The sequence below is a fragment of the Epinephelus fuscoguttatus genome, linkage group LG20 (assembly GCF_011397635.1).
Source record: "Epinephelus fuscoguttatus linkage group LG20, E.fuscoguttatus.final_Chr_v1".
NCBI classification, from domain to species: Eukaryota; Metazoa; Chordata; class Actinopteri; order Perciformes; family Serranidae; genus Epinephelus; species Epinephelus fuscoguttatus.
Window position 1 is genome coordinate 25,739,920 of NC_064771.1, and position 27,896 is coordinate 25,767,815.

A 27,896-nucleotide genomic window follows, 5' to 3' on the forward strand; every position below is an offset into this window, starting at 1 on the left:
ATATATATATATATATATATATATATATATATATATATATATATATATATATAATATTTTTAAGTTATTATATTTATTTATATTATATATGGTATAATATACATATACTATAATATATTATATTTTAAATGTATGTTATATATTTGTTATATCTATTTATATTGTATATATAAAATATAATATGTCATATTGCAAATGTCTGTTATATTTTTTAGATATATTCTAAACATATTTCTGATAAATGTTATATAATATATAGTTATGATAAATATATGATATATATGATATATACATATATTTCTAATAAATATTACAATATATTATGGTATACTATAATGTTTATATGTTTATATATCATATGTTATATATTTTTATATTTTTTATATTAGATTATATATATAGTATTTTTATAATATATTATAAATGTATGTTATATTTTTAAACATACTTTAAATTTCTAATGAATATTATGAAAGATACAGTTAGAATAAATACTACAATATGTTATACTATGATGTTAATATGTTTATATATATTCATGTGTTATATTTTTATGTTATGTATATTATACAATATATTATATTACTTTATAGAATTAAACAACATAATTTCATCCCACAGCCGCCATAGAAGGGAGGCTTTTAGTGTCTGTGATGAGCTCGGATCATTATGATTTGTTTGGTCATATGTCCCATATTCCAGTTTTTGTTTGACGTGATATTATATTAAAAAAAATGTTTTACTTCACCGTACAGACTCAACATGAAAGTAGACACTCTGAGTTACAGAGTAAACACTTTCTTGCCCCTCGTTATCAAATATCCCAGTTCTTTTGAACCTCTCATAAATGTTCGCACATTAGGGAGTTGTAATATTTCCCATGTACCCTGAAGGCAACACAGTACTTTCCCTTTATCCAATCGCATCGAGCGCTGAGCCAGATGATTGGTGACGAAGGCAAGCAAGCGTTTATTTTGGCTCTGCTACTCATTTGTCTCGCTGTCGCCGCCATTAAACAACACGGAGGCAATGTAAACCATGGAGTGTCGCATATTTACACCATGATTCAGGGAGTGCAGAGGCTTTGCCAAGGTGTGGTTTATTCCGCGAGAGGTTAATGTGTCCATAAAGGTAAACATGTGAGAGACCAGAGGGGTCGAAATAACTCGGTTTGGGAAAGGTTTGATAGAGCAGGAGGAGGGGGGGCTGGTACAAGAAGGTTTGTTGTGGTGTTCGGCAGGACTTGAGGAACGAGCTCAGCCGCGACGGTAAGAGTTTTACATATTTCTTCAAATAATCCGGTTAACGACATGTACTGTGTCTATACTTTCTAAGAAATGTTCGCGAGCTGTTACCGTTGACGGTAACTGTGTATGCTAGGTGGTTAGCTTCCCCTGCTAGCATGCTAACAGTAAAGACAAACATTAGTACATGGTAACGCAACAGAGCAAACCGTCATGCTAATCAAACCAAGGCTGTTAACCCACATCCATGGTGTTACTGATAATAAACAGCTGACAGGTAATTTTAATCTTCAAATCACTCCACTATCTGAGGCTGCCAGTGTCATTGAAGATGCCCGACCAGATGTAAGTTAGTTTAAAACCCGCTGGAGTGCATATTTGAGGCAACATGCAATCTCTTCATTTGATTATGCATCCATAAATGATACTAGTTTGTTATGTTTGTTGACCTCCAAGATGGTTGTCAAAGCTTTTGTTCATGCCACATGTCTAACTGGATTTATCACCACAGCTTGACCATCCAAAGTGATCCACAATGACAGAACAGAGGATAAAGTGGGCCTGTGACTACTGCACCTATGAAAACTGGCCATCTGCAGTCAAGTGCACCATGTGCCGTGCACAGAGGTCGAGGGGTCCCATCATCACAGAGGAACCTTACAAGAACAGCCCCGATCTGGACCCCAGTCCAGACTGGGACCCCCCCAGAACTGAGAGTGGCGGCAACCTACTCATCTGCCCTGACTCCAGTGCCAGGCCAAGAATCAGGTCCACCAGCATGGCTGAGATTGCCAATAAGTGGTCCTGCCAGATGTGCACCTACCTGAACTGGCCCCGAGCATTACGCTGCACACAGTGCCTGTGTCAGCGCCCGAGGACCAGCAGCCCCACGGAGTCCCCGTCAGGCTCCAATGCAGTCAGTCGTCCTCTCCACTCCCCTGTGGATACCTGTGAGGAGTACAATGACAGAAACAGACTCAACACCCATCAGCAGCACTGGACATGCGCAGCTTGCACTTACCAGAACTGGCCCAAAACTACAAAGTGTGTGGTGTGTGACCACCCCAAGCCCAATAACCAGGAAGCCATAGAGCTGGCCGAGTCCTCGGAGCCAACATCCATGATCAATGAGCAGGACAGGGCTTGGTGGAGGGGCAGTTGCAGTGGAGGCCAGGGCCAGAGGAGGTCCCCTCCTACACCCAAGAGGGAAGACAATGTCCAAATGGATTTCCAGAGGATAGAGCTCGCAGCTGGAGCCATGAGCAGCAAAGAGGAACAAGAGGTCGACTTCAAGAAGCTAAAGCAGATTAGAAATCGAATGAGGAAAACAGACTGGCTGTTCCTCAATGCATGTGCTGGTGAGTGTTTGTACCTCAGTAAATGTCTTTGTATTTGCACTTACCTGACGGAAAAATGTAGATAAACCTAACTCATTCTAATCACAATATTCCTTAAATAAACTGTCTGTTTGAAACTACATATATATATGTATATATATATGTATATATATACACTGCTGACCGTTTAGATTTACCTGCAGTGCTTGAATGAGAAAAGCTCATTTTTCTAAAAAAAAATTGGTCTTAAATTTGGTCGTTAATTATCTTAAAAAGGTTTAAAAGGCATTAAATATCATAGATTAATGTGTTAACTAATAATTAAAAAGAAAATCAATGGAAATAACAAAAATAGCAAGTTGATGCAACTGCAGTTCTTACAATCTCTGCTCGTAGTGCGCTCCATAGTAATGATTACAAACACTATTTATTGAGCTCAGATTTTTGTGTGGGAATACTTTTGCCCTCCTTTCTCTCTGTGGCTCACCAGAATAGTCTTACTGGGACAAAGAATCCATACTCCTGTCCCATTTTTCCTTATAACAACACTTCTACTGTTACACCAGCTATTTGTTTCCTTCCATGATATCATGCTCAGTGGTGACAGAGTGAGTTGCGACCATTTCTGTCCCAATTGCATAACATTTAGTTTCTGCTCAGTTTTATTTTATCACAGTTCCGGTGGTGCCTCACCTTGCAAAGGCCAAGGTTCCACGGTAGTGTGATCCCCCAGGAGTTATATCAATGAATGACAACATGTCATTGTTTAGACTCCAAATATTAGAGTACAACAGGAATTTAGCAAAACACCAGCTTGGCAGGCTCCGCGATAAGGGTTTAATTTCACAGGGTAGTGCTTTCAGGTGGAAAATGTCTGCTGTATGGAGAGGATACTTATCATCATCATCATCATCATCAAAGCATAGACGATGCTGAATGGCAGCATTAGATATATGTGTAACTAAAGGGCGAGTAGGAATTTGATCCAGCTCATCACCGAGCCCCTAGCTGCCCTTGCTCTGCCACTGAGAGTGTCTTTGAGAAACTGAGAGGGTGTGAGTGCTTCCCAGCCGGTGGGGATGAATGAGCCGTCTGGGCAGCGCAGTGAGTGTGTATCCCGTGGACCAGAGACTCTCCTGGCTCGCGGTCAACCGACCCTGTAAACAGTGACGCTTATGTGCTGAGTAGGGGCCCTGGGAGGCAAAAATAGCCTTGACAAGACATGGACACCAGTCAACAACAAAAAGGCAAAAAAAAAAAGAAGCACGAAGGCAGCACATGATCAGTGTCCTCCTGACCTTTGCACCAATTGCCCTTTCCAGCCTGTTGTTGTGGAGTAGAGAACATTACTCTTAGGTCACAGTGAGTTTATTTTTTCCACTGCTGTCCTTCATCTGCCTCATAAATACAATCCCAGCCTTTTGATTTAATTCTGAACACTGTTGCACCTTTTTGTTGAGCTGACTCTTTTCAGTAGCTTGCGTTACAGTTGGGCTCTTCAAAGTGTTTTGTCAGAGGAGGAAGTGCCCGAGTGGAGCAGTACGTTATGGCCAGGCCAAGCACTTCCTCAGGTCGCACAACTTTATTCCACTCTGCTCCACTGTTTCTGGTCTAATGTTGTTTCAGAGCGCTGTATTTGGGCCAAAATCGGATGATCCCATTGATTCTACTTTTCCTCACAAGGAAGCAGACTCTGTTATTGTAATATTGTTCTTTTGTTTGGACTTTAACCAGCGAGTGTTGAGATTGCAGATAAAATTTGTCTGTAGTTTACATATTATTCCTACAGTTTGGTGTTGCTCGTGATGATGATGACGTGTTTAGTTTATGTGATTATATATTAAAAAAAAATTGTGGAGTAGCGCTGTGTGTTACCATCAGGCACTGGAAGTCACCAACGAGTACAAAATTCTACCCAACATCATGACGTCACTTTGTAGAAACTGAAGTTCTGCAATGTATTCATCAGTTCAAATAACCACACAACATTGATGTCCGTCCAGATAGTCACGCCTGATGTTCAGGATGCCCCATTTCTGGCTTTTCTGGCTTTTTTGGGACTAATAATGTATTGACTGATCACAGCATAATGGGCTAATAGAACAGTTTTACAACGTGTCCTAGTTACACACTATTAATTAATCCATGAAGCATATATTATGTAGTAATCTTCATAGTACGATGTTGAGGCAGTTAATTCATGAGAAATTGATATTCTCAAATAGCTGCACATGTTGGACTCTGGGGAACCTTAGGACGCATTCACACTGGTGCTGTTTGGTACGCTTTAAATGAACCCTGGTCCGCTTCCACGGATTGTTCAGTTAGTTTGGAGTGGTGTGAACGCTTATTCGAATTCTGGTGCGGACCAAACGAGCGAACCCTGGGGGTCTCTTTTCACTTGCAAGTGAACCCTGGTGTGGTTCGTTTACAGTGGAAAATGCAAACGGACTACCCAGCGGACCAAAGAGAGGAAGTGAACCAAAGAAAGGAGGTGACGTAGAGTGCTTTGCATTTTGACGTTTGGTGTTTTTGTGGTGACCAAGCTGGCTGAATGGGATGGATTTCCGTTTTCGGTCCTGGCCAATCAATGAGCCGGGTTTTCTTCTTCCTCATGCTTTTTTTCTTCCTGGTCAGTGGTCGTTTCGGGCAATACTGCCCCCAAACGAGCAGCTGTTGAAACTGTGTGACTTTGTCCAGGCGGTTTGGTCCGCTTTAAAAAGTGCAGTGTGAAAGTGAACCGAACCCTGGACTGTCCTGGTGTGAATGCACCCTTATACCTGTAGTTGTTTTCAGAAACATTTTTTAGTGTACTGTTTAGCTGTAAAATGAGAAAGTTGGCGTGTCTGGTGGGTGGTGCTTCAGTCGACTGTTTACAACATGGCGGCCGGGTCACAAACCTTCTCATTTTACACTAAAATATGTTCTTAAAAACATTTGAAGCGAGAAATAGGCAAGGCAGTACCAGGATCTTGATTCATATTTGGTCAGCGCTGCCTGGTTTGACCGCAGTTCACGAGCAATGATTGACAGCTGCGTTAGAGACCCCTCGGCTCTGATTGGTCATTTTCGTCCACATGCAGTAAGAGCATCAGAGGAGCTACAAGGCAATAGAGTAGGCAGAGGAGTATGATTTGTTTTTCCACAGATTATCTGTCTCATTTAGTGATGTGTGAATACAAGGACAGTTTCAGCAAATATGAAAAATAAAATCTTTTCCAAAGTTACCAAATATAGCGTTAAAGTGCTCTTGAAGATGAAAATACTGAACAAATAATTAATTTGTTTTGTACTAACATGGAATAAGACAAAGAACTGTCAACCAAACAGTATCTTGGGAACATTATTACCTATTTGACATGGCAAAGATTAGCATTTTTCTTCCAAATATGAAATACTTATTTTTATTTAGGGCATTATAGAGGCAGTCAGGAAACAAGAAAAAGGAGAAAGGGGGCGTATGACATGCAACACTGGTCCTTGGCCGGAATTGACCTGAATATTGTGGTTATGTGGTATGCATCTTTTAACTATAAGACTCTCATGACGTCCCCACCATTTCTGTTTGTGCCCTGCACACTCTTTTAGGAAGCATGTACTGTGTTTTTTAGGAGTGTGCTGTCACTGTTTCACCAGCTCACTACTTGTTTGGGTAACAAAGGGCCAAACGTGGCCCAAATTATTCTGCAACACTAGCTGATTTATTGAAAGTAAAGCATTTCAGTCCCAGGCTTTCATCAGGGTGTTTTTTGCAATGTGAGGCAGCACACATCAACAGCACAAAGTGTACTTAACGTTGATACTGTCACGTCAGCAGTTATGATAGTGGCATTGGGACACAGTTGTTTTTATTATGACAACTTTGACCTAAACCATGCACAAGTGTTTTTATCTTCAAATTACCTTTATTCACACACCTGGAGAACAGTCTACGTCTCTAGTATGGCAAACTGCAGCAAAAATTATTCAGCATCCATTTATGGATCTGTGTCTGCAAAGTATCACCCAGCATGTAGAAGGGAGGTACCAGGCATTCCTGGCACATTGCCGCTCAGGTTCTTTCAAGGTAACTGTCCTCTTCCCCTGCCAGAGAGGACAACCTCACATAAAGCAGTCTGTTAAAATTAGCCAGCGCTTCAGCGTGCAGTGTGCTACCTAGCTGCCGTTCATTTCACTCATAACAGATGTTGAGACTGCGATGTCCAAAGGAGGGGGAGGACGCTAATCTGCACAGACTGTCCTCTGTCTGACACAGCTCTCCGATAGCTCTGCATTATGAGCTACACTGCTCTGTCTGTTCTGCTGTTTAGTAGCCTGACAGTGTGATAACTACTCTCACACAGGGTTAGCTAGTGGCTACATCTAGAGGTCATCTGAACTGTGCATTGACGTCAAGCGCCAAAGAGCCCCGTTTGCTGTGAATTCTTTTAGCATTTAACTCTTTTGAAGTTGAATTTACAAATTTCCCTACCAGATTTTAATATTAATTGCTTGTGACTAAGAGCAGTTTGATGTGTTAGCACAGCTTGATGGATATTTCTGTAGCTCTGTCATTGAACATGGCAAGCTGTCTGTTACATCTTGCTTCTATTACAAGCAAGGACATGGGGTTGGAACTGCTCCAAAAAGCCGGTCTAATCCAGTTACAAAGAATAGGCCTGATTTAAAAGGATTCCCATGTCTTTCTACATTTTTTTTCCTTTGCAGAGGTGTTTGAACAAGAAACACTAATATTTGTTATAGCAGATTCACATACACTGATGGCAATTTATTAGGAGCAGCCCTGCAATTAATACCACCTGAATGAAGATTATGATGTTCAGTTTTTGTCTTACATCGTTTTACGAAACAATTTTCAGGTTGTATTTTGTAGTGTTTTTGAGTGTGTGGTGTCTCTGATATTCAGTCTAACCTCATTGCCTAACAACCTGACAGTGAAAGTGTACATGCCTTGTGATGACAGTAGGTGTTTGTGCACAGGCTTACAGTTGAGTTGTCACAGCTGTTCACTGTGAATTGTTTTTTTGTTCCTCCTTCCATAAACATGCATCGTCATCAATGTAGGTGTGGGTCTCCTCCAGCTACCTTCATTAGCCTGTGTAAACCTCCGGAAAAGCTGGAAAAACTACTTCTAGATTGATATTTTTCAGCGCCAAAGTTTGACTTCTATTCTCTGACCTTCCTTCTTTCTTCTTCCTCCCCCTGCTGCAGGCGTGGTAGAGGGAGACTTGGCAGCAATCGAAGCCTACAAGTCATCCGGTGGCGACATCGCCCGGCAGCTCACTGCTGACGAGGTGCAGCTCCTTAACCGGGCCTCTGCGTTTGATGTGGGCTTCACGCTGGTCCACTTGGCCATCCGCTTCCAGAGGCAGGACATGCTCGCCATCCTGCTCACAGAGGTAAGAGTACTTATGGATTTGGTTAGTGTTTGCCATCCCGCTGGATTTAAAGCTATGCCTTCTTTTGTGAGCAGGTTTTCTCTTGATAAAACCCTCTTTACACACATTTTTCTACACAGAAATAATTTTACTCTTTGTTTGAAGATTATAAAAAACAAATAGGTAGCTACCATTAACCTTGTGCCTCTTTATCTCACTACCAAATTGGGTATGTTACACAAAAAAAGGTCTGAATATTTCCTGTAATTTTGATGTAATTCTGTAGTTCTCCTCCTCAACCATACCGGTCTATAATTGTTCTGCGCCAGAGTAAACGATATATGGCAGATGCCTGTAATGCCTTTAATTACAGCAGAAGTGCACTTTAAGGATTAGGTGGAGGATTAGCCTGGCTGCAGTCCTGCCACTGGTTCCTAATGGACGTGATGCCACAGAGCTGATGTGGTTTGCAAGGAGGGCAAGCAACGATTAGGAAAGGCAGAGGGCTGCACTGTGAAACAGGTCACTGAGGTTAGAAGAGAAAGATGGTGTAGGCAGAGTTGGATCCTTCAGATAAAAAATACACACATAAAACGTGTACACTATTGTGTGTCAGTTGTTGTCATTGTTTATGTCATGTGTTTTTAAAACTGCCCAAAACATCGCTGATTTTCATTTTAAAGGGGAACTAATGTTTTTTTCAACCTGGGCCCTATTTTCCAATCTACTTTTGTCTAAGTGAGTGATAGGATGTTCAATATGTGACATTTCTCCAGTATGAAGCTAGGGCTGACCTGCCTGCAGCTTGTGAACACGCGCTATGTTAAATAATAGGGCACCCAGACAGCGTCAAACAACGTCAAAATACGTCCACTAAAAGTGCTTTTTTTTCGCACAGATAGGCTCTGATTGTTAGTATAATTATCCGACAACATAACGGACAGGCGAAATGAACGTCTGTGTTTACCTTTAGCTGAAATCGGACATATTTGTTGTGGCAAGTCTTCCTGCTCCCTCTCTCTCCTCGTCCCTCTTCAGTGTGTTCCACGTCCGTGTACGTCTGTGTACTCCGTGTTCAAATAAATACGGACGGTCATCAAATTCAAATGGCTCATCCAGATCCAGTTGGTCATAATCTGGTAAAAATTCGGACATGTTTGTTGTGGCAAGTCAAAACAGAGTGAGAGTGAAAGTCTGGCTCTGAAATCTCACATCTCGCTAGATTCTTCTTCTTCTTCTTCTTCTTCTTCTTTGGTGTTTTACACTACAGTCTATGGTGTTTTACGGCAGTTGGTCATGCGAGACTTAAGTTGTTGCAGGAAGTTACCGCTGGAGCGAGCTTACAAATGCAACTGTTTGGAGTAGTCATGGCTATATTTTTACCCGATTTTGACCAACTGGATCTGGATGAGCCATTTGAATTTGATGACCGCCCATATTTATTTGAACACGGAGTACACGGACGCAGAGCTCGTTGAATTATTAAATATAGCGCGCGTTCACGAGCTGCAGGCAGGTCAGCCCTAGCTTCGTACTGGAGAAATGTCACATACTGAACATCCTATCACTCACTTAGACAAAAGTAGATTGGAAAATAGGGCCCAGGATGAAAAAAAATGTTAGTTCCCTTTTCAGACATTGTTCATTGTTAACATGTATCACAAATATCTTATTATTATGCTCATATTGGTATCTTTACCTCTAGCCTCTAATGAATCTGTGTGTGTTCTTTAGGTGAACCAGCAGGCAGCTAAGTGCATCCCCTCTATGGTGTGTCCTGAGCTGACGGAGCAGATCCGCAGGGAGATTGCAGCCTCGCTACATCAACGCAAAGGAGACTTCGCCTGTTACTTCCTCACTGACCCGGTCACCTTCACCCTGCCTGCAGGTAACCACCATATCTTGATGAGGCATCACTTTGCTAATTGGGTGTCCTTGCACATGTGCGATCTAACACCTTCTGTATTTATCAGTAAATATATGTAGCTTTATTGGCATCCACTGACAGACCATCTATTTTTATTTTGCCTTAATAAACAACTTAAATTAACAAAATTCACATCAAAAAACAGTGTGAACATTTGCCTTTTTTTAAGGATCTTACATGAAGAATGACATTGAGCCCTGCAGGCTACATTTATTCTGCAAGTGTAGAATGGATAAATAAGTGATGTTGTGATTTTTGGGATTCTGGTTGTGCTTAAATTCGAAGCACATCCATAGAACTTTCCTCTAAACAGTGTAAATGTGCAGCATTTCACTGTGTGATCTTGATGTTTTCCCCCCTCACCGGAGAATTGGAAGAATGACGGCGAGCCTTGTTGTGCAGCATTGCTCAGAGAAACAGCAGCTCAGTGTCCCGTCCCTTTGGCGTGATGTCTTCCCTGAAATGACATGCACTTTGCTTTTCAGCGCTACCAGTTGTATTCTGATTCAGAGCTGCTATTGCCGCCGGGATGAAAGATTATGCAGGCTTCACTGATAGATTCGAATTTTTTTTTTTCTTTTTTTTCATGTTATGCCAAGTATTTCTTTGCAGACAGAATTTGGCCAGAGGCCAGCTGCAGGGCACTCTCCCTTTGTTTCTGTCTCTCTCTCTTTCAAACAAAGCCAGTGCCATTCACTATTGAACCAGAGAATAGCCACCAGTGTTCTGGCTTTGTGTGTGCACAGTTCAATACGCACAGAAACACAACATGCTGTACAGAGCTTGTGTTTACAGTGTGCCATTGACAAAATGTCAGCCGATGAATGGAATTGCAAAGAACATCCCCTCTGTGTGTCATTACTGTAGCGTTTCTGTTGCCCTTGGTGCAGCTTGCCATTAGGGTTATAATGAGCATAAAAACATAATATCTTTCCCGCATGCCTTTGCAGATATAGAGGACTTGCCGCCTGCTGTCCAAGAGAAGCTGTTCGATGAGGTATTGGATCGAGATGTACAGAAAGGTACCAAAGATTTATTCATTTCATATCTGGTATCTGCATGTAAAGCACAGTTTGCATTTATTTACGTTCAGTCATGTGTTACTTGGTTTTGATTACCTGTGATTCATGGTGTGGCCGTGCGTGGAAGAGACTTAAACCAATATCTGCTCTTGTGTACTTCTGTCCCCAGCCAGCTCACCACCTCCTTCTCCATCTTATATATCCTCTCTAATTAGGTTAATTGACTGGTTTCCCTCCTAAACGCTTAACCATTGACACACTCCCAGGACTGCACTCTGTGTGTGCTTGTGAACATACATGTGTGCACTAGAGCAGAGGTATCCAAGGAGTCTTGTGACCTATTTAATCCTCCTCAAACTGGGTTACTGATGGGAGGTACTCAGGGTTTTTGGTTTTTGCAGAGAACACAGCTGAGGAATCAGTAAAGGTGTGCTTGATAATATTTCAGGAGGAAAGAAAAATGCTGTAAAGCAGGTTATGTGACGCACAATTTGTTTCCATAACAACCAGCTGCAACCATTGCATATCTGGAAGGCTCAACTCAGCATCTATGGCTGCATGCTGAGTTTTTGTGAGCAGATTAAGGACTATCAGCTTTTAAGTTTTCTTTCATTGCCCTGTTTTATTTCTGGTTGTTCTCATAAACCCAGTTTTAGGCCTAATCCACACATACATAGGTATTTTTCAAAATGGATTTTTCCCCTCTTTGTTCTCCATCAAAAAAAAAATCCCATCCACACAAGCACTGTTATTAAAAAAAAAACAAAAAAAAAAAAAACTGAATGAAAACACAGAAACACAACTGAAGCGCTGTCAAGAGCAGAGGCGATATAAGCTCTAAAGCCATGCAAAAAAAGGAAGAAGAAGATACTCGCCAATCAGAAGCCTGAAAAAAGTTACTACTAGAAGGCTGCCTAGAGCAGTGCCCTCCATAGTGCATTCTGATGCCTCTGTTTCTCAATACAGAGGAAGAGTAACTGTTGTTTGTGTGTAAACATGTGAAATGTCCTGTTAGTAAGGTTAAAGCCAGCACTATTTTAGTCACATCAGCCATCTCCTCGTTTGTGAGCGCAGACTCTGGTCTCACAAGCCAATAACTCAGTCTTTTTTGTCTACATGTAAATGCTAAAAGTGGAGTTTCCGAACATCCTCCATTTTTCGTGACCCTAAAGCCCCGTTTCCACCAAACACTTTCAGTATGGTACCTTTGGAACCAACAGTAACCCTTCAGACATGGTACCTAGACCCTAGCGTTTCCACCACAAACAGTACCCTTAAATGTGGGCAGGGTTGTTGTCACTGTATTTCCTCATTACCAGTGACACAGATGGAAGTCTGCACCTTGTTATCGTCCACAGAAGGAGGCTGCATCCCGACATTTTCACAACAAAATAGGCTGCAGTGAGATTCTCTCTATGGGATATATAAAAATAGCAGGTTTTTGCATCTGATCCTTGTCAGGCAAGCTCAGGGGTTTAGTGTTGCTGGAGCCCACATGAACAACGCTCCACGATGCCTTTTTTTTCCTCCGAGTAAGGATTAGAATATATGCAGGTCACATAATCCGGTGGAAAGTAATATATGTAAACACTTGACGATCCACTCATTACTAAAAGTGTATGTCATATAAAAACTAAAGTGATGGTCAAAGTTGTCACAGTGAAATTTAAGGTGTGTTGATTGCCTGACATCGTCTTTTCATTCATTGAGTAACATTACAAATTAATGTTCCACCTTAAAAGTCACCAGCAGTCGGCCCAGTGAATTAAGTTATTTTTTCTCCGTCTCCAGCTGCTGCAAGAGGCAGCAAAACATCCTTTCATTTTATAGTTACAGTTTACTAATAAAACTCTCCACAGTATGAACAGTGGTTACATGAGCCTCAAAACCAGCCACAACTCAGCCCTGAGCAGAGTGACCGTCCTCTATTGACCAATCAACAGACTGCAGTGTTCACAGCTCCACCTTTTAGATCTGTGTGCTAGGTACCCCAACAGAGGGGGGACCAAAAATGGGGACGGTACAGAACGGTTCCATTGGTACACAGCTTTTCAAGGTGGAAACGGGAAAAGAAAGCGTACCGAACTGAACTGTACCGTACCGTACTGCTCTGTGGAAACGGGGCTTAAAATGCAGTTTGTGTGTGCGCAAAAAGGCTGACATGTACATGAGGACAAGGCCTTATTTATTCATTGGTCAACTTTAATTTTCTTTAATCTTAACAGTTTAAATTTAAAAGTCATCCTCCTGTCTCTCTTGGAGAGGTCCCGTCTTGTTTTCGCCGCAGAGTTTGACAAAAACAGACGATGCTTCAACAACAGCTTGATGGAACCTGTCCTCCAAATAGTGTCCTCACCCCACACTTGTGCATTTTGCCTGTCTCTCCGTGTATAGAGTTAGAGGAGGAATCTCCTGTCATCAACTGGTCTCTGGAGCTGGGCACACGCCTGGATAGTCGTCTTTACGCCTTGTGGAACCGCACAGCCGGAGACTGTCTGTTGGACTCTGTTCTACAGGCCACCTGGGGCATCTACGACAAGGACTCTGTTCTCCGCAAGACCCTCCATGACAGCCTGCATGACTGCTCCCACTGGTGAGACACCTAACCCTACACAGAGTTCCTATGGTCATATAATCCAGAAGTCTCTATTGTTACTTGAAATACTGTAATATATTATGCATGAATGAACTGACCTGTATCATTATGACCATTTTACTTGAGATATGAATTACATATATAAAATTCTACACAGTCCTCACCTTCAAAGAAAGCTGTGTGTCATCAGCATAAAAAGAAAGATACACTATACATTTTTTTTAAGGAAGTGAAGTGCTAAATATTTATAACTCGCAAAGATGTTGTATTTAAGTAAAGAACATTTGTTAAAGGGATGGTTCGGATCTTTTAAATTCTGGGTAAAGCACTTCGTCACCCCACAGAAAATCTGCCATTCACCAACTAGCCAAATTTGAATGTTAATAAAATTGGTAAGTATATAAAATTAGGTTTCAAAGTTAAAATGAGTATAAAAATGAGCAGTATTCTCTGCTCTCAAACACTGGGGGCGTGTCCGCTGAAGGAGCTGAAACAAAGATCAAGCCATTATGATGCAACAGACTTGGGTTAGCAGCTAACTCGAGCTAACCCATTAGCACAAAGCACACACGCACTACAAGCCGGAGAACGAGAGCACAGCTGCACAGTGACAGACTCTCGTTGACAGCTAACCCAGTAGCACAAAGCGCGCACACACACACACACACACACACCCCGAGTCGCAGAATGAGCCGCTGCACAGCAACAGACTCTCGTTAGCAGCAAGCCCAGTAGCACACAGTCTATAGTAGCACGGCACACACACCCTGAACTAAAGAGTGACTACTGCTCCATGGCGACAGCATCACATTCAGCAGCTAACGTTAGCACAAAGCTATGGTTAGTTTGCTTCTGTTTATATAATTGTGGCTTTTAACAATGATACTTATTAATGTATTTATCAGACTGAACGAGCTAAGAGTGCTTGTTCAACTTGGCAAACTTGCCACTTGCACACAGTGGGTAAACGAAATGGTTAGCCACCTTAAAATATCAATATCAGTTAAAGTGTAGGCTATATTTAGAATATTTTCACTGCTTTACGTTAACCGTCAGACAGTGATTTCCAATGGGAAACTGAAGCAGTTGCATCGCTCCCTGTAAGGCCAGACTGCGAAAGAAAAACAGTGACTTAACAATGCTGAACACAGGAGATGCAAGTGTAACTCTGTCTCTGTCAGTTAGCTTGTTTGTTTTATCGTGCGACTTTGACTTTTAAAAGGGTTAGTTTGGATTCAAAAAAGTCAAACTGACACCGACTAACTGATTGAGACTGTGGTAGAGCAGCAGCTCTGGTGTTCAGCGAGACAATCTAGGGGCTGAACTACATCTACTGTATATAATACATTAGTTATGGATAAGAGCCCCATACAACCCCACTTTAAAAATGAGAACTTACCCTTTGAGGACATTTTTGCCACTCGTCGTGAATCTTGAATTTGAGCAAAAGGCACTACCTTTCTGTCTTTCCTGTCTGTCAGTTTCCTAACTGCTGAAATTGTATGTCATGTCATAGATGTGCATGTCCTGAGTAATAGTATAAAAGGTTGTTCTGGTTGCCTGCAGCTAGTGAAAGGCCAATGCAGTCATCTTCTGCAGGCAGTTTAGTGGTTTTGATAATTTGACTCGGAGGCTCAATGTAGAAGCATTTCCTCAGGATATTTACATGCTTCCCTCACACAGTCAAATACAGGAGGTTTGATTATTTAGTAAAGGCAAGACATGAAAGACATGTTTTCCTTTTAATCTGTATGCAGTAGGTATGTGGAGGATTTGTGAAATATGTGTAACTAGGTTTCTCTAGACTCCTTAAAAAGTGTTTAAAATTAATTCAGGTCTTCTTTGCAGCTGATTTTGACATACAAAGTTGTTTCATGAATCTGAGGTGTTTGTTCTCCATGCCAGAAAAATCTAGTTGTCAGGATACACTGTAGAAGGATAAATCATGTTGAATCAAGTGGGCTTTAAAAATAGACTACTATGTAATTCTTTTTCAGGTTTTACACACGCTGGAAGGAGTGGGAGTCATGGTACTCGCAGAGTTTCGGTTTGCATTTCTCCCTGAGAGAGGAGCAGTGGCAGGAGGATTGGGCGTTCATCCTGTCTTTGGCCAGCCAGGTAATTATGAGGTTCCTTCTGGTTTACTCACTTCCTTCCTCTAGTTCACTATCAATCAAGGCAGAAATGGCCCAGTGTGGCGCGGTCGAGTCTGTAAAGGGACTGAGTGAGATTCTTGTAAATGTGTTGTGTGAGGAGACAGAAGTTGTGAGGATCAGGGGAGTGATACTTAAAAAATACAACGCATAAATTGGTGCATTCTGACAGGCAAAACAGCAGCTTTATAGCCAGAAATATTATGTGTTCATTGCTAGAAATTCAAATGTTATTTAAACACTAAAATAACAGCAAGTTAATTATTAAGTGACTGTAACTGGCTGGCACACGTTTATCATTCAGGACGTTCACCTCCTCAGTTATACTCCTGTTGCACAAAAAGAAAAACCTGTGTACTGTCTCCTTTTTTGGCTTTGGGGACAGACACACCATGTTGTTTTGTTTGTTAAAAAGAGAGAGTCTTCCTTCTCCTGTTTAAAGGCACCCTGTGGGTTTTTATATTTTTGGATTTTTATAAACAAGCACAATTGTTTGTAACATTCAGTATTTTTCTACCAAAACACACTGTGTGAATTTTTTAAGCCCTTCACACATACAAGCAAGCACAAGCATTCCTTTCTTTAAAGGGCAGATTCATTATTTTTTGTCTGTAGAAGTTTGTAGTGTTCCTCATGTATTCAAATCTGAAAAATTAAATTGTGGTTGAAGCGTGTATGTTTTAGTATCAGAATACTCTATTCTCAAGCTCTTCTAAGAACTTTTTCCCACGCGACCAGATGTAGATTTCTATATGATGACGTTGCTACATATAAACTTATTTAAACCCATGTACTGCTATGGACGCCATGTTAGTTCAGTTCCGAAAATCACACTGTAGTTCAAACAAACTAAAAAGTTGAGTTGGTGGTAGATCAGCAACTCCGGTGTGATGTAAGGTAAAATTACCGTTAATGTTGAAGGAGTCTGTTAGCTTTGAAGGGCAATAAACAACTTCAGTTCCCCGTCAGAATGGGCCATTTTTGTGTTCTTTAAATGAGGTGTGCACTTAAGCTGATGCCAATTTTTCTAGGTGTCCCTTTTTTAGAAGGCTAAAATATGTTTTGCTGCTGCCCCTGTCCACAGTCACCAAACTTCATTGACAGAAGCAGTAATTTCACCTCGCAGAACACAGGAGTTGCTGTCTGTCACTGCCTCTGATTGGTTAGTTTGTTTATTTTATTTTGTGACTTTTGGAGCTGAACTAACTTGGCATCCACTGCAGTGCATTGATGAGCTTCTGTGTCAGGACTTATGTCTGCTTCTCCAAACTGGGAGCGTGCCAATGGCCATCTGTTGTGTGTAATACACTGACTATGGGTCTTTGAATGTGTTTATGCAGTACAAATGCAGTATTAAATTAAAATTCAGTGTATCTGCACCTGCTTAACTAAAAGTTTAATTATAATAAAATAGCACCATGTTCCACCGTCAAGCTCAAATTGTCAAGCTAACACATTCCTCACTCTCCAGGCTTACACAGTCAGCGAACGGTGTGTGGTGGGATGAGGGAAGGTGTCAGTGCTGTAAGCTACGCCATTTGACAAACCCAAGCCCCTTTTACACTGCCAGATTTTCGGCGAATGTTGGACTGTTTTGCCGACAAGCCGCCAGCGTTTAGACACACAGAGCTGGATTGGCGAGTTGATCCAAGGTGCCCAATTTTCCGCCTCGTAGGGTAGTCATATTGGCGGAACCCTTTTAGTTTAAACAGACCGACGTGGCCTTCCGCAACGGGAGGGGCCGTTGATGACGCCGCATGTGTGACCCACTGGTGGTGGATAAACAGGAAACAGCTGATAGCAGGAATTAGCGAGCAGCTAGTAGCACGAGGGAAACACAAACCTGACAGACACAGAGACAAGGAATTGCGCACCCTACTTGTACTCACAAACGAAGAGGCCATTAACTGTCAGATGATGGGGACGGTGAAGGACGGGCTGACTTACAAGAGAATCGCCGAAGGACTGACCAGCCGCGGCTTCCCTCCCACGTCACTGTTTACGTCACATGCTGAGCTACATGTTTTGTTACTTGCTCACGCCCCCCATTGCCCCGAAAAAGGCACATTCTGTATAAACAAAAGTAGGTAGGCGGCATTTTGCCGTACTCCCCAATTTTGTTTTTATACTGCCAATGCTGAAATAAGACTGATTGGGCTTTCCTGCAAATTTGCACAGTTCCTGTTTAAAAAGGGCTCCAGACAAGAATGCCGACATAAAAACATTTAAAAGTTGGATTTTTTTCCTTAAAACATGCATTGTTTACGTGTGTACATGCACGTCTTATTTGTGTCCTAGTGGAGCATGAAATAAAACATGAACCTGCTTATGAAACATCGCTTCATACTACTGGTCAAAAGCCTGCACAGGGTACCTTTAACTTGCTGTGAGTTCACAGCAGCTCTGGCCATGTTGTTGGATTCCAGTGCGAGTACAAATTCACATTTCTGTCATGCCAGTTAGTGGCAATTTGCACGAGCCACCACAACGTAGAGTGGCATTCTTTAAAATGTCATTAAATGGTCAGACCTGTAATTGTGGGGAGCAAAGGGACATGTCCACACATCAGTTCAACTTCCCTTAAAAAACACCAAGTTCAGTTTGGTTTGGAACATACTTGAGATGGAGAGTCAGATTTTAAGGCTGTGTTGAGTGTCTTTTTTTTTTAACATTTGAAGCTTCTAGTAAAGTTTTGAGTGGCATTTATTTATGCCTCAAGTCTATTTTTTTTGAAAATGTGCGTGTAAATGCGAGATTAATGCCCAATAATAAGGCACTGAATAAATATATTTATCTATATATTTTGTAACATAGGTGGAACAGAGTGTGCAGCACACTCTGCCTCTGTTTCTCCCTCCATTTTTGCCCAGCAGTTGTGAAGCAAAGCACAGGAATTTTTGAGGAGCTGCGGTGTTTATTCATGGGCACACTGTAACCTACACTGTACTTATACTGCCACTAGACATCTTCACTGCTAACCTTTCCTTCTGCTCCGATCGCCAGCACCTGTCTGCCCTAAGTGTAGCCAGTGTCACTCTTTCTTTGCTCAACCACATATTCATGCTACTCTTAAAAAAAAAAAAGTCTGTGCAGCATTTGAAAGATTTGGAAATCAAATGTCAACGTTATGAATGAAGCTTTGAACTACTCTGTAAAGCTCCACATATTTGAACCTTATGATCTACATAAACACTTGCTATACTAAGACCAATGACACAGATCCTCCACTTTCAACACACTCTGAAACGCACACTCATAAATGCACAAAATTGTGAAAGCAATTTGATCCTCAGTGTATCCACTCTGTCTTATCTTAATGCTCTTGGAGTGTTGCTCATTAACTTTCACACCAGTAAAGTGAATTGAACTGAACTGAATGGGAGACACAGTTAGACGGTGGATCGTGTGTGAATGACAGGGAGGACACAAGCAATTATTATAGATCCCCTGAGATGGAGTTGTAGATTGACAGACAGCTCATCTGCTTGGCTGACCTGCCTGCTGAAGCAGCACTCCTTCCCAACATGTGACCTTGGGATTACAGGCATTTAGCACAGAGAGCCACTCCACCGACAGTATAAACAAACACAGCAAATGCTACCATGTGATAACCTCGTCTGAGGCTTTGACAGTGATGGAGAGATGAGATCCAAGGGATAAGATCAGCCTTTGTATATCCCATCCCATAATTGTAGCTGACTTTGAAGCCCCCTTTTAACGTGAAATGTCATTGTAGCTGTATTTAAAAGCGGTCATTGCAGTCGGCTTTACTTATTCAGAAAGTACAACTGAGAGATGAGAAGGAGAGACGGTGGCTTACACATGTACTCAGAGCTGCAGCGGTGCAGGTTCACAGTAGCCAGGATACACAGTACTTGGCAGTCTCCGCACTCTCCACTATTTTTGGTTGTATTAATATTGAATGTACAATTGAGGGAAGTCTGTTTGGTTACAACTGTGTGATGTGTTGTTTTTTTGTTTCTCTTTTTTTCCTCTCCTCAGCCTGGGGCCAGCCTGGAGCAGACCCACATTTTTGTTCTCGCACACATTCTTCGCAGACCGATCATAGTCTACGGAGTGAAATACTACAAAAGTTTCCGTGGGGAAACGTTAGGATACACTCGTTTTCAAGGTGAGGCAGCATTTGGATAAACCTGGGAGATTTCAGTAGTAATTTGTACAAGGACTCTGCTCATGTTTAACTTTTTGAGTCATTCTTCTTAAAAGCATGCCGTCAAATTAGTAACAGGCATGTTTTCTCTTTCACCTCTTGCAATATTTAAACATGCAGACAGTTTTGATTTTGTTTGCTGTTATCAAAACATTTTCATTGGAGCTATTTTCTGCTGAGTGAAGGGAAGAATCTCAGGGATAGATATCCTAAAACCCAGACAAATAAAACCAAAACCTTCCTGCATGGCAATATGCCACTATAGGTAACTGTGTTGTTTGTTTGTTTGTTTGTAATTTGGGACATACTAACCCTTAAAGTTACTTGGGCTCATGCTGCAAGTTATTAATTTTATCATGGAGTTTGGTTTTTCCATTCATATTTTATTTATGATTTTTTTTAAAAACACATACAAAGAAAAATAAATGTGACAGAGTACGACAAAATAAGATAAAACAAGCTTCCAGCTCACAAAAAAGTGCATATGTATGTCAGTCCTTATGTTGACTAAAATGTCCACGGGTGGATGAGAGTCAGAAGTAGGGTTGGTTTGGTGTAAAAATGTTAAAACCAATTTGATATTAAGGCAAGCTCCAGAGCGGACTGGTATACTGAATTTTACCAAGTGTCACTTGACCCAACAGATTGTTGGAGTGGAATATAGCAACACTGTATCGAAACAGCAAAGGAGCATCTGACTATCAGTTGCATCACATAACACTGGAGCTCTGTCCACACTGAATCCATTAAATATGCCCTTCTCTTTCATCTTGTAAACAAACCACGTAAATTTCAGCCGTGTGATTTAAATCAAACCAAAAACGATGGGTGAGTAGTTTACTTCCAAAAAGCAAAAAGGTTGTTACTAGTGATGGTTATTTACCTTACCAGAAACTTTCAGCTCCCTGGCGATCTCCCTCCAGCCAGCATTTTTGCAAATATTTCACTATATCTTTTCATGGGACAACACTATAGAAATGACACTTAGATATAACTTAAAGTAGTCAGTGTACAGCTTGTATAGTAGCATAGATTTACCTTCCTCTGAAAATGACTCAAAACACAGCCATCAACATCTAAACAGCTGGCAACATAAGTGAGTATACCCCACAGTGAACATGTCCAAATTGTGCCTAATGTGTCAATATTTTGTGTGCCAACCATTATTATCTAGCACTGCCTTAACCCTTTTGGGCATGGAATTCACCAGAGCTCACAGGTTGCTTCAGGAATCCTCTCCCACTCCTCCATGATGACATCATGGAGCAGATGGATGTGAAGACACCTTGCGCTCCTCCCCCTCCAGCTTGAGGATGGCCCACAGGTGCACAGGTGAGTTTAGGGCTGGATACATACTTGGCCAGTCCATCACCTTTACCTTCAGCTTCCTCAGCAAGGCAGTTGTTATCTTCTAGGTGTGTTTTGGGTCATTATCATGTTGGAAAACTTGATAATGAAAACTTGCAGCTCAGTTTCTGAAGGGGGGCGATCATGCTGTGCTTGGAATTCCTGTTTCCCTAAATGAACCGAGCTCCCCAGAACCGGCAGCACTCATGCAGCCCCAAACCATGATGCTGCCACTGCTATACTTGACTGCAGGCAAGGGACAGTTGTCTTGGTGCTCTTCACCAATGTGCCACACATGCTGAAAGAGCACCAAGACAACTGTCCCATGCTTACAGTCAAGTATAGTGGTGGCAGCATCATGGTTTGGGGCTGCATGAGTGCTGCTGGTTCTGGGGAGCTCGGTTCATTTAGGGAAACATGAATTCCAAGCAGAGTATGATCGCCCCCCTTCAGAAACTGAGCCGCAATACAGTTATCCAACATGATAATGACCCACAACACACCTAGTAGATGACATCTGCCTTGCTGAGGAAGCTGAAGGTAAAGGTGATGGACTGGCCAAGTATGTATCCAGCCCTAAACTCACCTGTGCACCTGTGGGCCATCCTCAAGCTGGAGGGGGAGGAGCGCAAGGTGTCTTCACATCCATCTGCTCCATGATGTCATCATGGAGGAGTGGGAGAGGATTCCTGAAGCAACCTGTGAGCTCTGGTGAATTCCATGCCCAAAAGGGTTAAGGCAGTGCTAGATAATAATGGTTGGCACACAAAATATTGACACATTAGGCACAATTTGGACATGTTCACTGTGGGGTGTACTCACTTATGTTGCCAGCTGTTTAGATGTTGATGGCTGTGTTTTGAGTCATTTTCAGAGGAAGGTAAATCTATGCTACTATACAAGCTGTACACTGACTACTTTAAGTTATATCAAAGTGTCATTTCTATAGTGTTGTCCCATGAAAAGATATAATGAAATAGTTGCAAAAATGGGAGGGGTGTTCTCACTTATGTGAGATACTGTATGTAGTGAAATAAGATGGCGGCATGTAGAGAATTCCTCATTTCAAATTCACGAACCATTTCTCGACCATTGCGGCACTTTTAAGGCATGCAATAGAAATAAATAGAAACACGGCGTCCGACAAAAGTTGAACTCAAAATTGCGCACTATGTCGTTTGTAGCCAGTTAGGACTCCTCTTTTATTGGCTTTAAATCCAAAATGTTGCCATATTGGGAAAGTTTTATTTCTCTTGAGAGCCCAAGAGACCCCAAAAAACACATACGTTTTCTAGTAAACAAACCCCTCCCACTTCTACTCAGATTTGATCTCCTTCATGTTCCCTGTTTTTGCGGTAATTTGCACACTGCCTGTCAGACACTAGTGGCGCTATTAGCCCATCTGTAATGTAATATTGTGTTAATCATGTTTCATATCAGCTATTACTAATGCAATACTAGTTGGGTTTAACGCTGTGATGCTTTCAGCACAGGTTGCTGATGTAGAATACTTAATGTGCCAGAAGGTGTCATAATGACAAATGCTGGTTGGGTTGCATAAAATCCAACTGGTCCAGACCGGCAAAACTTGAAATCGGCTCTGCAACTCTAAAATAGAGTCCCTGGAACCAAGACCAAGTGAAGCTGAAGACAGCCCAAGACCAAGGTTACAAAACCATCATCCAGGCGGATCCAAACACAGCACCGTACAATACATTAAAGTCCAAAAAATACAGTTTTGTGAAATACAGTCAGATATAGTTAGATCCTAGACTGACACTTGTCACTCAGTCGGAAGAAATTCGAGATGTTCCTTCAATACAAGACAAGCAACATGTCATTTAGCCATTTTTATAAAGTAAAGAGGGGAAACTGATATCCACTCTCAGGATAACCCTTTTTGATTTGACCATACCAAACACGAGGGCTTGTTGTAATGCTGGGGAAGAGTCAGAGTAGCAGAAACACTGTCAGGGATCAGCTGCCTGCTGTATATGTCACTGTACAAATGAAAAATGCTCTTGAGCTTGGAGCATGACCAGAAAGGATGACCTAGGGGTGAAGGAAGGAAAGTCTATCCTCAGTTTGGGCTTGGAGAAATGCAGCCAGTGGATGACTTTAAACTGGAGGAGTTGAAGTCTAGTGTTTATAGAACATGCTTTGATCCCATCTAACTCTTTTGAGCATACCTCATTCGATATCTCCTCACAAGTATCTTTAATCCATACCTCTTTGATGTGGAGAGAAGAAGTTGCCAAAGGAAAAAGTCCAACAAACTCTGAAATGAAATGTTTGGAGGTAGGGTTTCTAGTCAAAAGGTCATAAAAGTTGATGGAGTTTGCTTTTGTATTCTGACTCTGTATCTACAACAGGCTGTGGGGTAAAATAAGGTCCTTGAGTCTTGCTCATAGCCTCTTTTTAACTTGGCAGAAACAAGCTTGAGAGGGAGCACAGCTGGGGTGCTTAGTCGCTATGCAACACACAATATCTTTAATTCAATCAGTCTAGTGCACTGCCTGTAATTTTGATAAATAGAATAACCTCCAGTAAGCAGTCAGGTCTTAATAAGCAGAGAGTAACTGGGGTAGGTGTACAACTGGAGCCATGGCTTAAGTCTACACTGCATGATAAGTGTCTGGTGATGGTGTGTGTGTGTGGAGTAGGGAGTGAGCCTATGAAGGAGGGCATGCTCCTAAAGACGCAGGTCACCAGGCTGCACCACAGAGCCACTCTCTGCTCACAAAGGGCCAGTTGTTTGCAGTCAGCTGAAATGCCACCACCTCTGATGTCAGGTCCGATTTGAAATGGTGGTTGGCCCCAGCTGACATTCACACACACTGTAATTTGAGCGTGGAGCTGCAGGGCCTGCTCCTCCCCAGGTGTCTAGAGTCTTGTGGTGTACAGTGGCTCCCAGCTGGTCTGACTTGCTTTGTGTGTGTGTGTGTGTGTGTGTGTGTGTGTGTGTGTGTGTGTGTTTAGGTGTGTACCTGCCTCTGTTATGGGAGCAAAGTTTTTGCTGGAAGAGCCCCATCGCCCTGGGCTACACACGAGGCCACTTCTCGGCCCTGGTGGCCATGGAGAATGACGGCTACGACAATCGCGGTGCGGGCGCCAACCTTAATACTGACGATGATGTCACTGTCACTTTCTTGCCACTGGTGGACAGCGAGAGGAAGCTACTGCACATTCACTTCCTGTCTGCACAAGAGGTAGGGACTGGTGCTGTGACGTACAGCTAAAGCTCATATTTTTGTTTTCTATTTTCAAAACAGAAGTCTCAGAGCACTCATGCTGATTACTCAATTTAGCGACAGTTAATACCCGAAGAAAGTATTAAAATGTCTTAAAGGTACTGCATTTTACATCTTTAAATGGCATATCACAGTATGGCTTTGACATTGTGACAGACTTTGAATTTTGTATAACATTTTTGTGACATACTATACTATGACCTTGTTTTTAGCACATTCTAATGTCATGCTATACTATGTATAGTACTATATTTATATGACATTTTTATGACACATTGTACTATGGCATTTTTAATTATTTTTTTTTTTACAACATACCATACTATGCCATATTTTTTATATTTTTTATGTCATATGATACTATTATGTATTTTTATGACATTTTCATGGCATTCCATACCATAACTTTTCTATGCATCTTATAGTATGGCATTTTGAAATACTTTTTACTTAAATTTTTATGATACACTAAACTATGACTTTTTAGGACATTTTTATGTCATACTATACTATAATATGTATTTGACATTTTAATGCATTTTAAATGATTTTTTTTAATGACATACTTTGACTTTTTTTGCACATTTTCATGACATACTACACTATGATATCAGTTTTGTTTAACATTTTTAAGGCACTCTTAACTATAAAACTAAAAAAAAAAAAAATTTAAACTTTTTTTATGGAATATCAAATTATGACTTTTCTTGCCATTATGTATGCCATACAATACTATGACATTTTTAATCAATTTTTTTATGCCATACTGTACTGACATTTTTCATGTTTTTATGCCATACAATACTATGACATTTTTTCTATCAAATTTTTTATGCCATGCTATACTATGACATTTTTTTGTCATATTTATATGACATACTGTACTATGATTTTTTTAGTACATATAATACCATTACATTTTCTATGATATTTTAATGGCATCCTATTACATTTTTTATGGCGTACTAAACTATTAAATTTCTATTTTTAATAGCATACTTTACTATGACTTTTTATGGATATTTTTATGACGAACTAGTCCATGACATTTTTTAATGAAAAAATGTATGCCATACTATATACTGTTTACTCAAGTGGCAAATCAGGTCTGAAAATGTATGGAAAAGTATTAAATTCAACTTTTGGATTTGTGCATGTACCATTTTACAAAAATTGACATTTTTGGATGAAAAGTGTTTTTTTTTTTTGTTGTTGTTGTTTTTTTTTAAAGAAGGAGCTTATGGTGTCAGGGTACCACAAATTGCTTCCAGCGTGCAGCTGTGAAGCGGATGCTTAGTTTTGTGATACATGACTGTGGTCGCCAGTGGGGTCACATCTTAAATATGCCCCAAGTAGTAACTGCATGTTTGTCTACAACTCAGATGGGCAACGAGGAGCAGCAGGAGAAGCTGCTGAGGGAATGGCTGGACTGCTGCGTGACAGAAGGAGGCATGCTGGCAGCCATGCAGAAGAGCTCTCGCCGCCGTAACCACCCCCTCGTCACCCAGATGGTGGAGAAGTGGTTGGACAGATACCGCCAGATCCGCCCCTGTGCCTCTCTGTCTGACGGTGAGGAAGAGGAGGATGACGACGAGTGAGTGAGGTAGAGAAGAAAGAAAGAGCTCTTAAATCTGAGACTGGACACTGTAGGCTCGGGGAGAGTACCTTACTATCTATATTTCTTTTTTCTTTCTCCAAAATGTAAATCTTTAACTTGTAATAATGCATGTGTTCTGTGAGCTCCGTGGTAGAAAAAAAAGATACCAGCACCAACGAACAGAATCCTGATTACTGCTCCTATGAAAGCACATCATGTCCACTTAGTTTGCCTTCCTGTGCTCAGATTCCTCCTTATTTCTTATCAAAGTAATTATCTCCACCTGACAGAAATACTAGGACATATAGGAAAATATACTGTATTTAAGGAAATCCCGAAGCTGCACTAGATGAGAAATTTCATTTACAGAATTGCCTGACAGAGATGTTAAAACTGAGAGGACGCTGATCCTTGTGTGTATGTTAAGGTTTAAAGAGCACCTGTTTTCCCGATCCCTCTGCAAACCCCTCCTGATGTTTGGATTTATTTATTGTTTAGGTGATTTAGCGCGCAGAGGCGATCCCTTTGTTCTGCCCTGTTTTATCTGTGTTCTGTTTGATCTGTTCAGTCTTGAAGTATTTTATTTTGCACAGATGATACCTACATTCTGTGAGGGGGAAGGGGGAAAGGACGTACAAGTTTACTGACATTTTTACGTGTGATTTAGTAGCTCATTGTCATGTTAGAGTGGGTGACGGTGACGCTGGTGGGGAAAAGAGAAAACCAAACACTCTGCCTCTTTCTATAGAGTGCATTAATATTAAATTTGACTCACTTGCATCCTCTTTGTTGCCACTTGCTTTTCTTTTCAAGTATCTCCTTCTTCTTGGGATTAGAGAGACCACAGACTGATGTGTTTGATTTCACTGGGTGATGGTGGATGGGAGAGTTTTAAAATTAGATCTGACAGTTCGATAGCTGATCACACACGAGGACATTCAATAATGTTCACACCATCTAAATATAGTCCACATCACTGTAGGAGCTCTGAAGTGTGAAGTTGAAGCCTGTTTGAAGAGGGATACAAAATTGTTTTTTGGAAGATTTAGGCCGAAATCATAAATTTGCTTTGCTGCCAGTACCCTCTGGGGAGCATCCAGTGATTCAAAACCTCAACACGGAACTGCTCTCTATTATAAATAAGATGTAATGTTCAATAAAGTCATAGGAAAAGGGGAAATGTAGTGCAGCATAAGATAGAAAAACATCCAGACAACTTACAAGAGTAGATCTTTTCTTTCTAGGACATCGGATAGAAGATGAATTACAATAATATTCTAAGGGTTGAGTTACTTGAACTACAGTGATTTTTAGTGGCAACAAACATTATCAAAGTTATATAATTACAGGTGGAGTAAGATTGCCTTTTACCCAAGAGATCCAACATTTTGTCAGTGGTGAATGTTTTGCTTCAGTGTGGATTATTTTTGCAGGTTATTACCGTTACATTTGCTATATTTCATTTTCTGTTATCAGGACTTTAATAATTTGGCGCCCCCTGTGACAAAGGATAAAGCAATACAGATTTAAGATTACATATAAGCCACAGTTTGTCATTTTGCTCAAACTGTCACTATACACTAGCAGTAGGGCGACACGGCGAGACAGTGGTTAGCGTTGTCGCCTCACAGCAAGAGGGTTACTGGGCCGAACCCCGGGGTGGGGGAGCCCTTTTTTTGCAGAGTTTGCATGTTCTTCCCCTGTCATCGTGGGTTTTCTCTGGGTACTCCAGCTTCCTCCCACAATCCAAAGACATGCAGGTTGAGTGGTGACTCTAAATTGCCCATAGGTGCATGTAACAAATAGTCTGGTGACCTGTCCAGGGTGTACCCCACCTTGCGCCCAGTGTCAGCTGGGATAGGCAGCGCTGATC

At 41.3% G+C, this 27,896-nt stretch overlaps 1 protein-coding gene across 1 annotated transcript; it reads left to right on the plus strand.

The window, feature by feature from the left end:
* The first annotated feature begins 962 nt into the window (after positions 1–962).
* Positions 963–26,803, plus strand: zranb1a (zinc finger, RAN-binding domain containing 1a). The gene is made up of 10 exons (XM_049564055.1): positions 963–1,268; positions 1,756–2,602; positions 7,793–7,980; positions 9,694–9,847; positions 10,837–10,908; positions 13,303–13,501; positions 15,502–15,622; positions 19,660–19,789; positions 24,155–24,384; positions 25,809–26,803. Exons 2-10 carry the CDS (start codon positions 1,780–1,782, stop codon positions 26,022–26,024), a joined length of 2,133 nt encoding a protein of 710 aa, XP_049420012.1. The 5' UTR covers positions 963–1,268; positions 1,756–1,779; the 3' UTR covers positions 26,025–26,803.
* The last annotated feature ends 1,093 nt before the right edge of the window (positions 26,804–27,896 follow it).